At 36.5% G+C, this 19159-nt stretch overlaps 1 protein-coding gene across 2 annotated transcripts in view; it reads right to left on the minus strand.

The window, feature by feature from the left end:
• Positions 1-19159, minus strand: part of LOC145662295 (lipopolysaccharide-induced tumor necrosis factor-alpha factor homolog) — a 122194-nt gene that overhangs the window by 33519 nt on the left and 69516 nt on the right. For both annotated transcript variants that reach the window (XM_081727714.1, XM_081727713.1), the window contains one exon: positions 3222-3388. In XM_081727714.1, coding sequence (XP_081583840.1) covers positions 3222-3384 — 163 coding nt within the window. In that variant the 5' untranslated portion in view covers positions 3385-3388. The remainder of the gene's footprint in view (positions 1-3221; positions 3389-19159) is intronic.

Raw genomic sequence — 19159 nt, forward strand, 5'->3', positions numbered from 1 at the left:
ACCTTTGACCTCGATGGTCATTATTTTTGGAACTTGTAGTGGTTGATGACCAATTACTAGATTTGGAAACAGCACCTCAATATTTGGCTCCGTTTTCGAGTTTTGACCTTTAACTTCGATGATCATTATTTTGGAACTTGTACTAGTTGATGACCTCTTGCTAAATGTGGAAACAGCACCTCAATATTTGGCTCCGTTTACAAACTATTAGGTTTTAAGTATTTTGACCTTTGACCTCGACGGTCATTATTTTGGAACTTGTAGTAGTTGATGATCTATTACTAGATTTGGAAACACCACTTCGATATGTGGATCAGTTTTCGTGTTATTAGGTTTTAAGTACTTTGACCTTTGACCTCGATGGTCATTATTTTGGAACATGTAGTAGTTGATGACCAGTTACTAGATTTGGAAACAGCACCTCAATATGTGGATCCATTTAAGAGCTATTGGGTTTTAAGTATTTTGACCTTTGACCTCGATGACCACTAATTTTGGGACATGTAGTACCTGATGACCTATTGCTAAATGTGGAAACACGGTCTCAATATGTTGCTTCGTTTACGAGTGATTGGGTTTTAAGTGTCATACAAAGGGCGTATCCCACATAAACTATAAGACCCAGGTAAAAATAAATATGATATTCGTAATCAGCATGTCCGAAAACCCCCATATACCGAGTTTCATGCAAATCGGTTAAAATTGTCATAGAAAGGGCGTATGCCACATAAACTATAAGGCCCAGGTAGAAAGAATTCTTTGCTATGTAATCTGCTATGTCCGTAGCCTCTGTGGGAAATAGGGGTTAAAAAAGGGAACAAGTACATCCCCATTATTCTCTAGTTTGTTGCTGTGTTCGAATAGGGGTTGGAAACGATACTCATAAAAGAGAATAAATACACCCTTAAAAATGGACTATGTTCAATTAGGGGTGGAATGAATTTGCTATGTTCAAATAAGGGTGGAAAAAGTGATCATCAAAGAGAATGAATACACCCCTTAAAATGACTATCTGTAGAACGTGGGTGAACGGTTCAGTAATCTTTGCTATAATGTGCTCATTGTCTATGTTAAAATAGGGGTTGGAACGAGTACACCCCTGCTATGTTACGTAGTCTTATGTATTATCTGCTATGTTAAAATAGGGGTTGAAAAATATGCTCATAAAAGGGAACGAGTTCACCCCTTAAAATAGACTATGTTTAATCTTCGCTATGTTTCGTTATGTTAAAATAAGGGTTGAAAAATGTGCCATACTCTTTTATTAGCTGTGCTATGTTCAAATAGGGGTGGAATGAGTCTTATGTATCTGCTGTGTTCATAATGTGCTCATAAAAGGGAACGAGTCCACCCTTGCTATGTTACGTAGTCTCTTCTATGTGTTCGTAGTCTCAGTGTAATTTCTGCTATGTTAAAATAGGGGTTGGAAAATAAGCCATACTCTTGTATTAGCTCTTCTATGTTATATAGTCTTATGCTCTGCTGTGTGTTCATAGTCTCAGTGTAATTTCTGCTATGTTAAAATAAGGGTTGAAAAATATGCTCATAAAAGGGAATGAATACACCCTTGTTATGTTAGGTACTCTTATGTGTTATCTGCTCTGCTGTGTGTTACGTAGTGTTATGTGTTATCTTCTCTTCTATGTGTTCGTAATATTATGTGTTATCTCCTATGTTAAAATAGGGGTTGAAAAATATGCTCATAAAAGAGAACGAGTACACCCTTGTTATGTTAGGTACTGTTATGTGTTATCTGTTCTGCTGTGTGTTACGTAGTGTTATGTGTTATCTTCTTTTCTATGTGTTCGTAATCTTATGTGTTATCTCCTATGTTAAAATAGGGGTTGAAAAATATGCTCATAAAAGGGAACGAGTTCACCCTTAAAATGTGCTCATAAAAGAGAACGAGTTCACCCCTGAAAAAGTGTTCATAAAAGGGAACGAGTTAAATCTGCTCTGCTGTATGTTCGTTATGTTACGTAGTCTGATGTTCTGTTATGTGTTAATAGGGGTTGGAAAATATGCTCATAAAAGGGAACGAGTTCACCCCCTAAAGTGTGCTCGTGAAAGGGAACGAGTACACCCCCTAAAAAGTGCTCATAAAAGGGAATAAATTCACCCCTAAAATGGAGGTCGTAAAAGACCGTGGGCTCACGGTGTACGGTGGTCATTTTCCCAGGGGCTCCTGAGTTGTTCTAGTATGGCCCAGATCGATCCATTTTCTACTACTGGGGATCTCTACTTCTGTTTCTTTAATTGCGGAGGATCATTGGGAGATACCTTATCACAAAACCCGTCTAGCTTGCAGTGAAGCTTTAGAAGTACCTCAGCTTACAGTGGAGCGCCAGGCCTCCTTTCCCTCCTGGATTGTAGTGAAGCCTTGTGGGGATCTCTACCTCTGTCTCTTTAATTGCAGAGGATCATTGGGAGATACCTTATCACAAAACCCGTCTAGCTTGCAGTGAAGCTTTAGAAGTACCTCAGCTTACAGTGGAGCGCCAGGCCTCTTTTCCCTCCTGCATTGCAGTGAAGCTTTCTGGGGATCTTTACCTCTGTCTCTCTAATTGCAGAGGATCATTGGGAGATACCTTATCACAACACCTGTCTAGCTTGCAGTGGATCTTTGCGGGATTCTACCCCTCTCTGCTTGCAGGGAACTTGAATGTCCTACCCTTCCTCACGTAGCTTGCTTCGTGAGGAATCCTTCCCTAGAAGGTCAGGTCGAAGGTACACCTATTTTACCCGAACATTAAAGAATTTGTATTATAGGGAATTCTGTAATAAAATCTGGTAGTGGAAGAAAACGATTCCACACTGTAATTTGCTCTACCTATAGCTCCACAAGCAGAACTTTACATGGTGCACGCTCTAACTAATCGCGTGACTAAGGCTTGATTAATGAATTCTGTCTGAATGCCGTCCTCATAGTTTATCTGTCTTCGTTTTAAAATATCTTGTCTGCTCTTTTTTTTTAAATAAACTTTTGCACCGTAACGTAATACCTAGAAAGAATGCGATACTAAGTAAATGGAATTAGTTAAAATCAGCCCCACCCTCCATCTTGGGGCAATTATAAGGACGCCCATAAGCGCTAATATGAAATGAATTCCTCTTTCTTGAGTATAAATTAATTGATAATAAATAGGCTTTCATTTTTTTTATGTGTAAGCACTACTTACCCGAAGTGTGAATGTTGCATTCAGTCTGTAAAAGATACATACCAGTGATAAACATATATGGATAAAGTTGGTCCAAGTCGGTGTGAACATTCTCCACAATAACTTGTGAGTCAAACGGATCAATCCCAACTGATTCATCGTAGCGTGGAGGGGGAGGTCTTAGAAATATGTAGTCAAACTCATCTATGTCCGCCGGTTGAAACATTTACCTTAGAAAAAAAGATAAGAACTTTTTAATATACGAGGGCATTTCCAAAAGTTTCCAAACTGATACTGAAAAATCGCGCTAGTGATGAAAACCGCTCATGACATATAGTGCAATCTATGAAGGAAATAATGTATCAGTTTCAACTGTGTAACTGCGTCAGTTCGTTAGAAGCAGTTATTTGATGACATAGCATGACAACGCGTCAGTTCACACGGCTGATATTGACAATGCTGTGGTGTTAAATTTGAGTTGTAGGGTGCGTGCTGAACCTCTTCGACGCTATAGTCTTTCACGCTTAAAAACGCGCGATATTTCAACATCAGAATTTTTTGGGGGGGAATACCCTCCTATTATAGTAACCTTAAATATTCCAATTTTAGTCTTGCCACGAGACGAGACGAGACGAGACTTCAGGCTGTCTCGTCTCGTCTCGTGTAAAGCATGTCTCGTCTCGAAAAAATGTGCTCGTCCCGTCTCGTGTCTCGTCTCGTGAGGTTCTGTCTCGTCTCGTCTCGTCTCGTTTGTCTCGTTTTGTCTCGTCTTGTCTCGTAAAAATACAGCAGCATACCATGGGAACGAAAGTAAAATGTAGCAGGCTGCACCATGCTAATCAAGATACACTAACAAGGGAAGAGAGGGAGATTATATATCGAAGTGGAAGATGGTTTATATACCAATCGAAAGCACTAATTACAAAACTGTAATAAAAATTTTCCGAATGCATATACTGTGCGAGTTATATGAATATACAGGGTGTCCAGAAAATCCATTTCCACCCCTTGAAATCGCAAACGATGCCAAAACTGGAAAACACGTTTTTGATCATTATAAAAGTACAATGTATCAAAGCAAACATTGTTGTCCCAGGGCCACCCGTAGAGTTCCAGGCGGAATCCAACTAAAAAATTACAAAAGGTAAGGGGGTCAAGTAGTATATCGTTCGAAACTTCTTGGGAAATGAAAGAAGACGAACAAGTCCCAACTCTCTAAAATTACCCTGTGCAAAATGGCGGCCGGTCAAACTGTCAGCAAAAACGTCATTGTAGAGTCTATGGCCACCCTCCAAAGAAAGAAAAAAAAACTGAAACGGTAAGACAGATGTCAAAAAAGAAAAAGATGTGTGTCATCTTTTCAAAAGTACAATGATTGAAAGTAAAAATGTTTGTCCCAGGGTCCTCCACAAGGTTCCAGACGTGGTCCTACTCAAAATTTTCAAATGGCAAATATGGTCAAATAAAGCTGTTGAGAAATAAAAGAAAACGGAACAAGTCTCGATCCTCTAAAATTACCCTGTGTAAAATGGCGGCCGGTCAAAATGTACATCTTCATTTCGATTTTCTGAGCACGTTCACTTTCCATTTTGCAATCGGCACTTGTTTTCATTCTGAGACATTTGTACAGTCAGCGACTGTAAAAAGTGGAGGTTGGATACATAAGAAATGATACCTTTTTCCAGTAGCAGAAAAGTTTCACTGTATGCCTGATAGTTGGACAACCAACATGACAGCAAATACATGCCCGAAAACATAACATGCCAGGATATTCCTCCATTTGGAGGAAGAAGTATTCCTATCTGAGAGCATCACTTAGAGAAACAACCACGAGATAAATCTGCAGAAATTCCATTCGCGTTAAGTTCAAAGAGATAGGAATTAATGCAAAGGAAACGAAAAGAATAATACGCATCATGTAGAGACCGAAACACACACACACAAACAACCCACAACAGACACACACACACACACACATACTTACATTATATATATACATGGACGGAGATTAGGGGGTGCAAAGGGGGGCAGTTGCCTCCCACTTTTTTGAAGCAACCCATTAATGTATATGTCGTAGTTTTATTTGGAAATATAAAGTTTTTGTGTGCATTACTGTTTCATAGAAAAATGGTGCTATATAATATTTGCCGTTGCATGAGTACGTATTGGTTGTTTTCCCGTGAAGTTAAGAAGGCTAGAGGAATTTCGTTTTAAGTGCGACGGCAAACAATCCAAAAATTCGAGCATATTTTCAATCCAGAGATATAGAATCTGTTAAATTCATTTTCAGTTTTGTCAGGAAACGAGGAAGTGATGCCCTTATGTTTCAGAATTGTTGAACAATTTTCTAGTTTAGTGGTCCCTACTTAATACAAATTAATGAAATCAACCACTAAACAAAAAAAGCTGCTCAACAATTGAAAACATGAGGCGTCACTTTTTCTTCGTTCTCAGACAAAATTCAAAACTGGATTTAGCAGGTTTTGCTTCTATATCCCCTTCTTATAAGGGCTCGATATGTTAGTCAGCCGCTTTGAAACTAATTGAGAGAACATTTCGCCAAAACAAAAGTATTTCACAAGTTATTCTTTAATTGAACAAAAATTGACAATTCCTAAAATAGCTTCTCTTCTTTCTAAAGTAAGGAATATTGATTAAAAAGAGCGTAATAAGAAACAACAACTACCTTTTTCATTATTTTGTAATGTAATATACGAGTGAAGTGGTGTGTGTTTAGGGGTGTAAGTGTATATACAATTAACTTTAGTGAATTCAACATAATTCTAGGTTTTAGGATTATTTTGTATAGCAGGAGTGTGGAGTGATACTAAGTATTGTGTTTTGATGTGTTCCAAGAAAGTTGAAACTGCACCTAATGGCAACGAACATGTTTCGGGAAGCTGCAAAAGCAAATACTGCTTTAAATGTCGCAGCATATGGTTATAGTATTTACTGTCTTTCATTTTCTAAGAGTAATAACATACGTTTAATAGCATATCTGAAATTAAAAATTAAGTTGTTCAATTACCGCCAGTTTGAGTATAACATCTACAAAACAAGACTCGTTATTCATTACTATGATTAATAATATCCTTTCTATTTATTTGATTTGCAAATTTGTTATTAAATAATCTGATTACACAATTTTCCAGACAGAATTTTAAGATGTTCATGAGCAAGGAATCAAATCTCTTCTTACACTTTCGTTATTTAAGAGTACAAAGGTCTAGTACCTATTTGCGCTAGCCTTGTCAATTTACTTAATAAAATATGAAATACGATATATCGTGCTTTAACTGAAAAAATATAGTATCCTATTAGTTATACAACCTTTCGTCAAAGTGTTAGAAACAACCAGGGAAACTAAGATTGATATACAAATATTCAGATCATGTCTTGCCTCGCACTTTTAACGTCCAATCGCCGCCACTATATATATATATATATATATATATATATATATATATATATATATATATATATATATATATATATATATATATATATATATATATATATATATATATTATTGATTAAGGATTAAATGAGTTATTTCGTAAATTTTCGAAACGGGTCTTGAAGGAAGTCGTCGCAACAGTAATGACATCTCGTAGCATTGTTACGTAACACACGCAATATAAATAAAGCTTCAAAAGCAGAAGTCACAGGTTGTGGCGTGGATAATTCGGTAAGGTATCTGCTTCTAGAGTGGGCAGCGCGGGTTCGAGTCTCGAGTACACCGATAACTTTTTTCTTTCAAAATGCATTTCTATATTTTTATATATGTTATTAATAATTGGTTTCTTGCATTTTTTTGTAAATTATCTTAAATTAGAGGAGTTTAAATAAAGTCAGGAAGGTTAAGACACATATATATGATTGCTTTATCCGTATATGCAGTCCAGAGATGGAGTGGGTCAGTGGGCCACTGGTCAACAGAACGTGCCCACGGCGAACCACCGGGACCTACTCTGGCCCACCGACCCATTCTGCTCAGTGCATTGTAGACAGCTTCTGAACACTGGTGAATTTGTCTACGTTTTACTCTCAAGGCATCCTTTTTTTCTTTTTTTCATTTGTTTCTATTGAAAAAAGAACTTCAGGCAATCTTAGATATTGATATTTGCAATTATAATAATAGCAATAGGACTTATTAGTTAGCTTTGAGACGCAGCCTGTGACTTTTTAGAGAAGCTAACTACTGAATAAAAAAATGTTTGAACCGTACCGTACCGAATGTATATACCGTACTTTGCACATCAGGGGTTACTTTGCACAAAATATGAAAAGAGTTTCACAGTCCTCTGTCGGCAAAACCATGAACAGAAAAGAGGAAGTTTCAACTGGCACCGTAAGATAGAACACCTAACTGTATTTTGGCTATAATGTTGGCGGTTAACATCAGTTCTAATTACCGAGAGGGTTCATTGTTGTAGAGGTATGGAAAGCACTCACTCTAAAGGCCGCCAAAATTTGAAAGATATCACGTACGAGATTTTCCGTCAAAGTTAAGTCAGTTTCGTAGAATACTACTGTGGATAACGGAACTTCGATGCAATCAGGGACGTACGCAGGAATTTATTTCGGGAGGGGTCCAAACCTTTCCGGGGGAGGTCCAAACACAATTTCAGGCTAAATTATATTAAAAATTGTAAAATTGCCCCTAAAATTAGACTAAATTTACAAAAAGTCCGGATTTCGGGGGGGTCCGGACCCCCCAGGACCCACCCTCTGTGTACGTCCCTAGATGCAATAGTTGAAATTGAAATGTGAAACGTTTTAAAGTCATAAAAATGTAAAACTGGGAGAAGGTAGTTTCAGTCTCTACTCGGGGTTCCTTTGCACCGGTCCAAAAATACCGCTTAGATAGGAAATAATTACTACTAGAACCTACTGCATTCTAAATTTAGGTAAATTTCCTATTTAGGAAGATGTTGGAATGAATTTCTTGTTGATAAATAAATTATGAACAGTGGCGGATTCAGAAAAGTAGTTTGAGAGAGGCTTCAACCACAAATATTTCTTTTTTTTTTTAAAGAAATGACTAGACTTTTTGGAGGGGGGGGCTTCAGCTTATACGCATAGGAATGACTAACATTAGATTTTGAAAAGGAAATCATGCAATTTGGGTAGTTTTCATCCTGAAAGTCCCAAATCCCGTAAATGTCCCACTAATTACGATTGGGGTGATATTCTTGGACATAAGGAACAACCAAGGAAAATCAGTTCACGGGGATTTTTTTCTGTCCCTGAGTTGGCATTTTTGTGGGACATATGCTAAACTATTAGAATGCGGTTCCTGTGCCAGTAGCAGAAAATACATAATTTTCTTTACAAATATCGATAATTCAAACTAAGTACTAATACCAGTAGCATCATTCTAATATTAATATTTGTAGACTGCATGCAGTTTTGTGTAGAAAGTAAAATGTATAAATGTTGAAGGGAAAACATTGCACGGAAACGTTATGTTCGTATGTCGAACATACTTTTTTGCACGTTGTGCAAAGTAACCCCAGCTATGGGGTTACTTTGCACCAAAGTTTATATTTCAATAGCTATGGTTATACTGAATGTTTACTAATGAACTTGCACTAATGTTTTCCTTATATATATCTAGCTATTATATGTTTAAAATACAGTGTTCTAAATCATTACGTTTGTAAGTTAAATGCAATTTTTTTTTTAAAAATGGCTTAAATCTTGTGCAAAGTACACAAAGTCTTACGGTACTAAGTTTCATCTCACTAACGCGAAGTACTCTATTTGTTATGTATTTTTAACCCTCTCTCCTCTATTAGGATACGCACTTTAATAAATATGACGTGACAACAACCCAGTTTGAGGTAGGTGTTAACTATGTTAAAAACTTCACACCGAACGGTTCAACCATTTCCTTTACGTTAAACAATGTGTTTTTCATTTGTATAATACAGACGTACCCTCATGAAAAAAAAAAAAAAAAAAAAAACATGCGCGTATACTGTAACAAACGATTTTTCGCAATTATTCCATTTTCCTTACGTTTATGGGTAAAATTCAGTTATTAGTAAGTGGAGATAATAGAAAGCAATCCATCCAAGAAGATATTTCCAAAAAAAGATAATAAAATAATAAAAATATAACAAAAAACAAAATTATGCTCGGTTTTGTGTATACTGGTAATAATGCTTTCAAGAGAATTTTGCAGCAGCAGAGCACGACTGCAGAGCGAATTTCACGATTGGTAGTATCGTAGTATCCAGAAGTTGAATCAAGGAACTAGAAAGTAGAGTAAAATGTTGCATTTATTGGTTTAAACCTAGAGTGTAAATTGTCTACCAAATATAAAGTAGCTTCTGTAACCAAGATGTTGAACGGAAATATAGAAACAAAGAGAAAAACTGTTGTCTTAAATTTGGAAGTGACATGCTCTATAGCCATGAGATTTATTTGTTAAAGGACAGGCAACAAACGTAGTATCTGTGGTCAAGTGGATAGAGCGGCGGACTATTGGTTCTTATACTGTTTTGACACCAGATCGAATCCCATCCCATGCCATCCATTTTACTTTTTTTTTTACAAAACATTATAGAAAGTGTATAATTTTTATGTTAATAGGAACAAAAAGAATATAATAAGAAAATAACTTTGTTTCCTCTAATGGCATATTTATTCAGAATTAGGGTACTATTAATAATAGCTATTGTTTTCAGTTTATGGTATGGTATACCTGTTCCTCCCCTCTCCGTTTTTGCATAGCAGAAGAAACTTCAACTCACTTCGAGTCAGGAACAGAAAAAAATACCCGACCTGCAGCCTGACAGTCACAGCGAAAGAAGAACAATAACTCGTTGTCATAAAAAAAGCTGATGTTAAATTATTGTTCTAGTGTTTGTGTGTGTGTTTCTTTTTAGAGTATTGACTCTCTCTGTCTCTCCTTTTTTTCATATCCACAAGTGCAAGAAATGCAATCATAAGTCTGTGTAAGGAATAAAGAATGCTTTCTTTAAACAAAACTAAATTATACAGCTCTATTTGTGAGGAACACGAATGCTTCCAAAATATGCCATGGATATTAACTATAATCATTACGTTCTTCTGGTTATACAGTAGCGTGAAAAACTGATAATAAAATGGTGTAACAGGCATAAGTTTTTTTTCTAGCGTGACCACATTAAACATAACAAATTAAATTTTGGGGATTACAAATTATCACTTTGTGTGTCGGTGTAGGCCTATTCGTTTTCACATTCGAGCGACGAAAGAAGAAAGTGTGGTGATAGTTATAAAAATCGAATACGAGATTTCAATGGATTCAAGTTACATGGCCCCTACATATCGAAAAAATTAGTTTTCCATGTCTGCCCATCTATTCGTCTGTCGGTTCGTCACGGTTTTACATGCACTGAATTAGAGGCCATACTGTTCAATGTATCTGGAACGAATTCTAGATATAACGTTTAAATAACATACTATCGTTTCGAATTTTATATCCTTCGACACCTAAATGTAAGGATAGTTTACTGAAGGATGAACATTTAAAATAATTCAGTATTCTCAAAAAAAAACAGCTGTGACGATTATATTTATTTTTATAAATATATATTTTATTAGCAACTCTCCATCGTAGTATCAATTATTTTTCTGAAAAAAATACATATGGTGTAATTTATTGTGTAGTATGCGATCTGTTTGCACAATTTTCTCAACCAAATTTCATAAATAAACATATCATTAATAATCTAACTATATGACAACTCGTTCGTCATGTAAACATTCAAAAGGAGTAGCTTTCTCCTGATGATTTTACCATTGACGCCTCAGGCAATTGTTTCATATTTCGTAAAGAAATGTTTCATTAATAAACTAACATACAGCATAAATCGTTTATCCCGATAACATACAGAAGGAGACGTTTTCTCAAGAATTGACTTTTTTTTTACAATTTTCTCAGTAATAACTGAGACAAATTTGTTGTAATTTCAGTTAAAATATATTCTGTAATAATCTCACAATATGGTATAACTCACTTGTCCCGAAAAGAAAAATCGAAAAGAGAGAGTTTACTTTGAGAGTGAAATTTTTCCTGACGATTTGCTTAAAAATTACTCGATATACTTGGTGCAGATTATAAATAATTTACAATATGGCATAAATCGTTTATCATCAAAATTACAGATAGAAAAGTTTACCTTTGACGGTAAGTTTTTCCCGATGACCTTCCCAAAAAATACTCAGGAGATGTTTGTTGTTCATATTTCATAAATAAATGTTACATAAATAACCTAGCTATATGGTATAATTCTCTCATCCTGAAAATCTAGAAGTGGTATATTACTTTTGACATTAAGTTTTACCCTGCGATTTTCTCAAGGACGACTCAGGCGATTGTGTTCGTATTTCATAAATAAATGTTTTATGAAAACACTAACAATATAGCATAGCTCGTTTGTCCTGAAAAGATCCACAAGGGACATTTATTCTTGGGGTGACGTTTTTCATGATTTTCTCAGAAATTACTCAGATGCTTTTACTTATAGTCCACATACAATTATATCCTTAATAATTGTAATATATGGCTTAAGTTATTTCTAACGGAAATATGACCAATGGGTACTCTACTTTTATGCCTAAAGTTTCTTCTAACAAGTTTTCCAAAACATTATTTTATTGGCAATTTCCCAAATAAATGTTTCAATAATAGCTGCAGCCTAACATGAGTCAGTGTAAGAAATTCGAGCGAGAAAGTACAGTGCGTTTGCTCCGTACCATTTCTTGAATATATTTTTAAATGTTTCCTAATCACAATTTTTGGAACAAAATCGAAAATCCCTTTTAAATGTACCTTGTTGTGGTCAAATGGTTCAAGTGCATTGTTTCTGGATTTGATTTCCAGTGAGAGCTAGTGTATTTTTGTCCAAGAGATGTGACACGTCGGTGCAGAGAAAAAAAAAGTGTTTAAATAAGCCAGACCAAGCTAATCAATAATACAAAGAAATAATATAATGTTACGAAATTATCGAAGAAACGTTGATAATATTAGGTAGGTGCAACTGAAATGTCCAAACAATTATTGTCAATTTCAAAGGTAAAAAAGTGAAAAATTCAATGCCAGGTTAATCAATGGCCACTCACTATCCTACGAAGAAGTGATTGATATACCAAAAAATGTTGTAATCGCTAGGAGACATGTTAAAAGAACAGAGGGCGAGAGAGAGTTTAATACTGCAAATCATGGATAGTCTGCACCTTCGTTTGAGGGCGAGTATTGAAGTCCGTAGGCCTACATAGGTTAACATTGAAATGAACATTGCAACACAATACCTGTTTAATATTGATCGGGGCTTGCTGACAGGTTTGCAGGGTATTTGACGGGGTTTGATATTGTAAAGAAAACGATCCTTGTAAACGACTGTGCCTTCCCCACTGTACACTGTAAGTTAAATTCGTGCTTAATTAAAACTATATTTGTTTAAAACTGTTGACCGTTATCACCTGTGCATCACGTACAGCAATCAGCCAGTAATTCTTTGTTTCCGCCCGGCGGGAGCTCATGTGGTTCGGATTCCACGTTAATCAGTAGGTCCACGTCTCATATAGCCTCGCTGTTGAAAGAGACGATAAACTCAAAATCACAACACACATCTTTGTTTTCGCATTTGTTTTAGCCCATAAGTGTCTTTGTTCATGAGCTTCTTCGTGGCTAAGCGGTTAGCGTACGCGCCTTTGGCGTGGGAGTCTCGGAGAGAGCTCATGTGGTTCGGAGTCCACGTTAATCATTAGGTCGACGTCTCATATAGCTTCGTTGCTGAACGAGATGTTAAACTCAAACTCAATGTCTTTGTTCATAAGTTTCTTTGTGTGTGGTTTTGCATATACGTGGCGTGGACATTAAATTTTGATTTCTACGCCATATGTATCTAATTACATACACACTTATAGAACGAACACAACAAACTTGGAATATATTATTTGTGTATAGAAAATCATCACGCGGCGCTGCGTGGGAGAGCCGTGTGTATGGAATACCATACACATGGCAATCGTGTTGAAAAATGTATTAATAATAATAATAATAATAATAATAATAATAATAATAATAATAATAATAATAATAATAATAATAATAATAATAATATAAACAGAAAACGAAACGATCACATATAACTGCAATGGACATACACATTTATTAAAGCATATAACTGCAATGGAATTAAGTTGTTTCCTTCTCTCCCTGAACGCAACAGCCCTTATTGTGCCAAGGCGTAGAAGAGAACTTGTGGGACTCACGACTTTGGGGTGGTGTCTGGTCAGAATATCGGATTCCTTTGTTGTTAGTCCTAACTTTCTAGATGGATGCAGTTATTTCCGGTAAAATATACAAGCAAATAGACTTTTCTGTTACTATTAAAGTGAACAATTATACTCATTCCCTCAATATGATACTTGTGGTTGCTTAACTGTATACAGACAGTTGATCCATGGAAGGATAGTTGATAACAACAACAGCAATAATAATGATAATAATAATAATAATAATAATAATAATAATAATAATAAATAACAGAAACTCGACAAATACTCTTCCAAATAATAGGAACAAGTTTGCGTCACACTGTTCACTTTGCTGGACACACTAGTGTGCCGCGTTATACCGATTGTGGCACACTGGAATATAGGGTATGGCTTTTTAATTTTTCCGAACTACTTCAACTGCTTCAATTGAAAGGGATCTATAATAATAAGAGTGTAAATTTAGTCTTTTTATCCTTCGACTCAGAAATAAGGTCCGCGAGAATTTCATTTAAAAAATAATATACTCAGAATTTTATATAGTAGTTTGTTTTATTCGAAATTAATATGTCCTGCAACTGTTTTTTGATTGAAATTATTTGAAATGAAATCTTTAAGTTTTCACGTCCCACGTTGATGCCGGCTAGGTTAAAAGAAACAGTGATGATGAGAAATAAGTGAAATGGTCGAATGAGGAAAGTGGGGAAAAAAACGGGAGAACCCCGAGAAAACCCACGCATACGGTGTTTGTCCAGCACAAGGTTCACTTGACGCGAGCAGGGATCGAACAAAGGACTCCATGCACCAGGGGTGAACTCTCTACTACTGAAACACTGCGGAATCTGAAATTATTTAAAGGAAAAAGGGACTACTTTATGAAAACTTGATGACGAACACATTTGTTAAAAAAAATATCGGCTTTTCGTGAAATATTGCTTATAGGCAGGGGCGGATTAAGGCTTTTGGGGACCTGGAGCCGACTATTTTAAGGGGGCCCTATGTTAAGAATAGTTTCAGCTCATAAATTTTCTTTGCTGCCTTCCACTGCCTCATAGGCTTATCGAACCACCGAGAACTATGCTGTAATATTTTAATGTGCTCCGAGTTTACAATAATTGTTTTAGTTACATTAATTATTAACAGTTAAATAATTATATTCATTATTAACAGTTAAATACTGCTGATGGATAGACTTAATTATAGCGATACCGCGAGCGTAACGAGCCGAAAGAAATTTAGCTTAGGTCTGTCTATAATATAAGTTTAATGCTGTATTTTAGTATTAAACAAAGGGATTTTAAGAGGCCCCCTGAGTTTGGAGTCTCGGAGCCTGGGATCCATTGACTGCGCCCTTAATGCATTAATGCTGATAGATTCAAGGGACCGGGCCTGTCCGAGCTAAAAATTCCGATCCGTGCAGACTTCTAGCCCCTGTGTATAAGCTATCTTGGGAAATACAGTAGAGTTTCGCCGGAGGCAGGCAGAACGCCGGAATTTATGGATGTGTTAAGAAAAGACCTATTAAAAGTCAAACTATGATATAATTTTACATATTGCGCATCTAATAATCATGTTTTGTAAGAAATAAATATAATGCATTGAATCAGGGACGTATCGAGCGTGAGGTCCTGGAAGCTGTCCCCTTCCAAAACTCAAGCACTTGTTGAACCTTTTTCCCTTTTGAGGTTCTTTTATATCAGATTACTTTGAGGCAGTGTCCAAACTGTGGGCAATACATTGTTGTTATGATTCTAAGAACATACCGTAATGCCATTGTAACTAGGTGGAATTAAAGAACACTTTTAAATGGGAAAAGAAATCTCTAAGTTTTACGTCCCATGGTTATGCCGATTAGGTTAAAGAAGACGGTGATGAGGAGAGATGGGTGAAATAGTGGAATGAAGAAAGTGGGAGAACCCCGAGAAAACCCACAAGCACGGTGTTTGTTCACCACAAAGTCCACACGGCGCGAGCTGGGATTGAACCAGGGACCCCAAGCACCGGGGATGAACGCTCTACCACTGAGCCACCGCGCCTCCACTTTTAAATGGGATTACAATTTCGATTCCGGTCTGTTTATAACATTAATGTATTAGAACGATACACTCATTGCCATTTGCTATTTTTGTTATGATAGCCATTTGCCATTTGATATACGTAGCAGACAGTTTTCCTTACATGTGTCTCAAAAATATTTTTTGATTTCGTTTGTACTACAATGCAGTTTGTTTGAAGTAAATCGGTTCATAAGTGAAAAATAAGAAAAAGTTTAAGAGAAATACAGAACTGTTGCATTATTATTATTATTATTATTATTATTATTATTATTATTATTATTATTATTATTATTATTATTATTATAGATAATTTTGAAACATTAGAATTATGTGCTTACGAGGATTCATGTTGGCCCCCTTCTGAAAAGAAAACCTGCATACGTGCCTGCACTGAATGATAGACGTATGAGTCATGGTGTAGACGGGCGTGCTAGGCGATAGAGTCCAGAGCATCAAAAACAGACTAAGGGGGTGTGGTGGCTCCGTGGTAGAGCGTTCACCTCTAGTGCTTGGGGTCTCTGGTTCGATCCCAGTTCGCGCCGTGTGGATTTTGTGGTGTACAAACACCGTGCTCGTGGGTTTTCTCGGGGTTCTCCCGTTTCCTCCCACTTCGTTCTAACATTTCACTCATTTCCCATCATCACCGTCTCCTTTAGCCTAACCGGCATAAACGTGGGACGTAAAACTTAAAGATTTCATTTTTCTCAAAAACAGACTAAGACCACAACTTGCAGTTCTTCTTGCCGATTGATCCTACTTTTAACCTGCAATGATATGTCAGATGATACGGTATGTGGAGTAAACGAAGGTCAGTAACATGATTTGATTTTTTTTTTTTAAGAAATGTGATGATTTGTGTCCGACTGCCACTTCAGTTACATCACCATATAATATACAACAGGTTCACCTCAGAAATCAAATTCATTTACCGTAATATGAGTCTCATCTTCTTCCCTTCAGAATAAGCCTCAAATCTGCCCACCTGAAGACAATTCTGCTCCTTGATCCTCCACAGTGCTGCTTTTCAACTGAAAAATATTTTGAACATCTCTTAAAAAAATACGGGAACGGTCTTACTCGTCCCCCCCCCCCAATGGTGAAGACAGATTTGCGCCGCTGGTGTAAGGCTTCTCGACCCTAAACTTTTTTTTTTTACATTCTGAAACATTGAAATTTGTTATACCAGCACGAATACACGAATACAAATTGCTCATAGGTACGTCGAAAACGAATTTCAAGTAATGTTAACGCGACAAGGAAAGTTCGATGTGACTGCACTGACCCCAGAGAGTACTGACTGTTGTGCGGAGCGTGTAAGGCGGCATGTTTAGAGAGTGGCAAACAACTGAAAATAAAAGCTCCTACGAAGTAAAATCCCAAACTGAATTGAAATAGGCCTTCCTGAACGTGTTCAAGATTTCAATACCGACTCACTAAGACTTTTTTTTTAATAGTATTCCGTACAACCTACCTTACTCTCTAAAACCGCGAGTCAAGTCAGATAGGCATGTCTACTGCGATACTAGAGTTATTAATAGCACACGACAATTATAATAGTAAATACGATCTTAAGACAGGTTTAAAATGACGGCGTGATTTTCCTAACTTTCACTAATCGTTCCCAAATAGCCCTTTAAGAATGTTTTTGACAGGGAAAGTGTAGAACAAAATTGAACTTGGCATTTTTTAATTACGACCGTATTTACTATTATGATTCGACCTAGTAATAGCGATGCTATGATTGGCTCCAGAGACAATAACAAAAGCGTGATGAAAGAAAATGTTTTGGCCGTCGCGTCGCCAGGTCGTGTAGTGGGTTTAAAAAATAAAACTACAGAAAGAGTACTGAAAGGGATAGGGAAATGTGCTTCTTAGTTGACCATTGAAAAAGTAATCAAATAATGTTATAAGTCGTGAGAGTAATTTTGTGTTTATTGTTCAGCAACATTTTTTTTATCTCTACACTGTTTCAAGTGTTCTTTTTTTCTGTCTGATGAGTTAGCCAAGTAGGTAAGCTGCTCGCTTCTAACTGGGTAATCCATGTTCAAATCTCCCTGCAGCTAACTTTTTCTCCCACTACCGAAATCAACACTGTGTGCTGTGTTGATTTAAAACAAAAAGTGGTAGTCATGCTGGGTCATCGCATTGTGTTGAACATAGGCGGAGTTAGGAATTGTCTGCTGGGAGGCAGACCTTTTGCTCGGTCTCGGACCTGTGGAATACTTCCTAGAGTGTGGAATTAATATGAATAACTCATTTTTTGTCAAAAAGTTGGGGGACAATGCCCCCCATAGCTCCGCCCATGGTGTTGAATCAACACAGCTATTTTTTACTGTGCAGGACATGCGTTGTAAACAGTAAGGTTAAGGACACATACAAAAGTCATCCAGGGCAGGGGTTTGAATTCACAAAAACGGGAAGAAATTTCATTTCCTCAGTCAAAATTAAATGTGTTGTAAGGCATCTTTACTATTGACAATAAAATGCAATGGAACCAAAATTAAATTTCAATTATAAATGCCGGGCTCAAATTACTGTAGGAAATTAAGTAGTATATACTAGAAACAGCCGAAAAATTAAACATGAAGAAATAATTTAATAAAAACAAGCTAACAAGGCTATTACACTTAACTTTATTTTAAAAAAAGAAAAAAAAAAACGCAGAGCAAACGCAACGGTTTCAATGTTCTAACATCTTAATGTGTCATCCGAGTAACATCGAAAATGTTACGTTTACTGTGTGTGTTTTAAATTCAAAAACTGTGTTTGCAATTTCGAGACACGAGACGAGACGAGACATTTCATGAGACGTCTCGTCTCTTATCGTGCCCCATCTCGAAAACGAGACGAGACAAGTAGACTGTCTCGTCTCGCGTCTCATCCTAAAGAGTTCTGTCTCGTCTAGTGGCAACACTGGAAATAGGTAATTTGAACCACTTCCGCCTTGAATATGGAGTTAACGGATGAGATGGAACCTATTCTTTGGATGCAGAATCAATGGCAGAAAATCACTTTTCGATATCACTTACTTTCTTTGCTCTGGTATCTGTCACACACACGGTTGAAACCACTCTATAAGACTTCCGACTATTATGCACGGCATAGTTTGGAAGTTTAAAACCTGACTAGTTCCATAAATATTATTAACACTAACATATCAATGATACTCTTGTGTATAATTCAAAAAGTCAGCCGTGAAATTTAATCCAGATTGGAAGTAGTTGTGGAAAGGCCTCTTGCTATAACAGATTTTTGGGTGTTCAGATAAAATCAACATAATCTTTCTATTTCACAACAGGTGAGTAATGCATACAGTGACTCACATTAATATTCGGACACCATAGATATTACACATAATTTGCTTGCTATACATGTAAAAAATAATAAATGGGAAACCAACGGAAAACAAGCAAAAAGGCAATGGTTTAGTCGAACAAATATGTTATCAGTTAATTAAATTATGCAAATTAAGTCCACTTCATGAGCACGCAATTGTAATAAACTGTATTTTGGACGCCACTTTAATATTCGGACAGTTGTTTTAACGTTTGTTTATCGATAGCGAGCGACACAGTGGAAGAGTTCCAGTTGCAGTTTAAGTTGTCCCGAGACAGGACATGTGTATCTACTTAGTTTACGAGTGATTAGTGTGACCGAGAGAAAGCATAA

The sequence above is a fragment of the Thermobia domestica genome, chromosome 10 (genome assembly GCF_964235325.1).
Source record: "Thermobia domestica chromosome 10, izTheDome1.hap1.1, whole genome shotgun sequence".
In the NCBI taxonomy this organism is placed as follows: Eukaryota; Metazoa; Arthropoda; class Insecta; order Zygentoma; family Lepismatidae; genus Thermobia; species Thermobia domestica.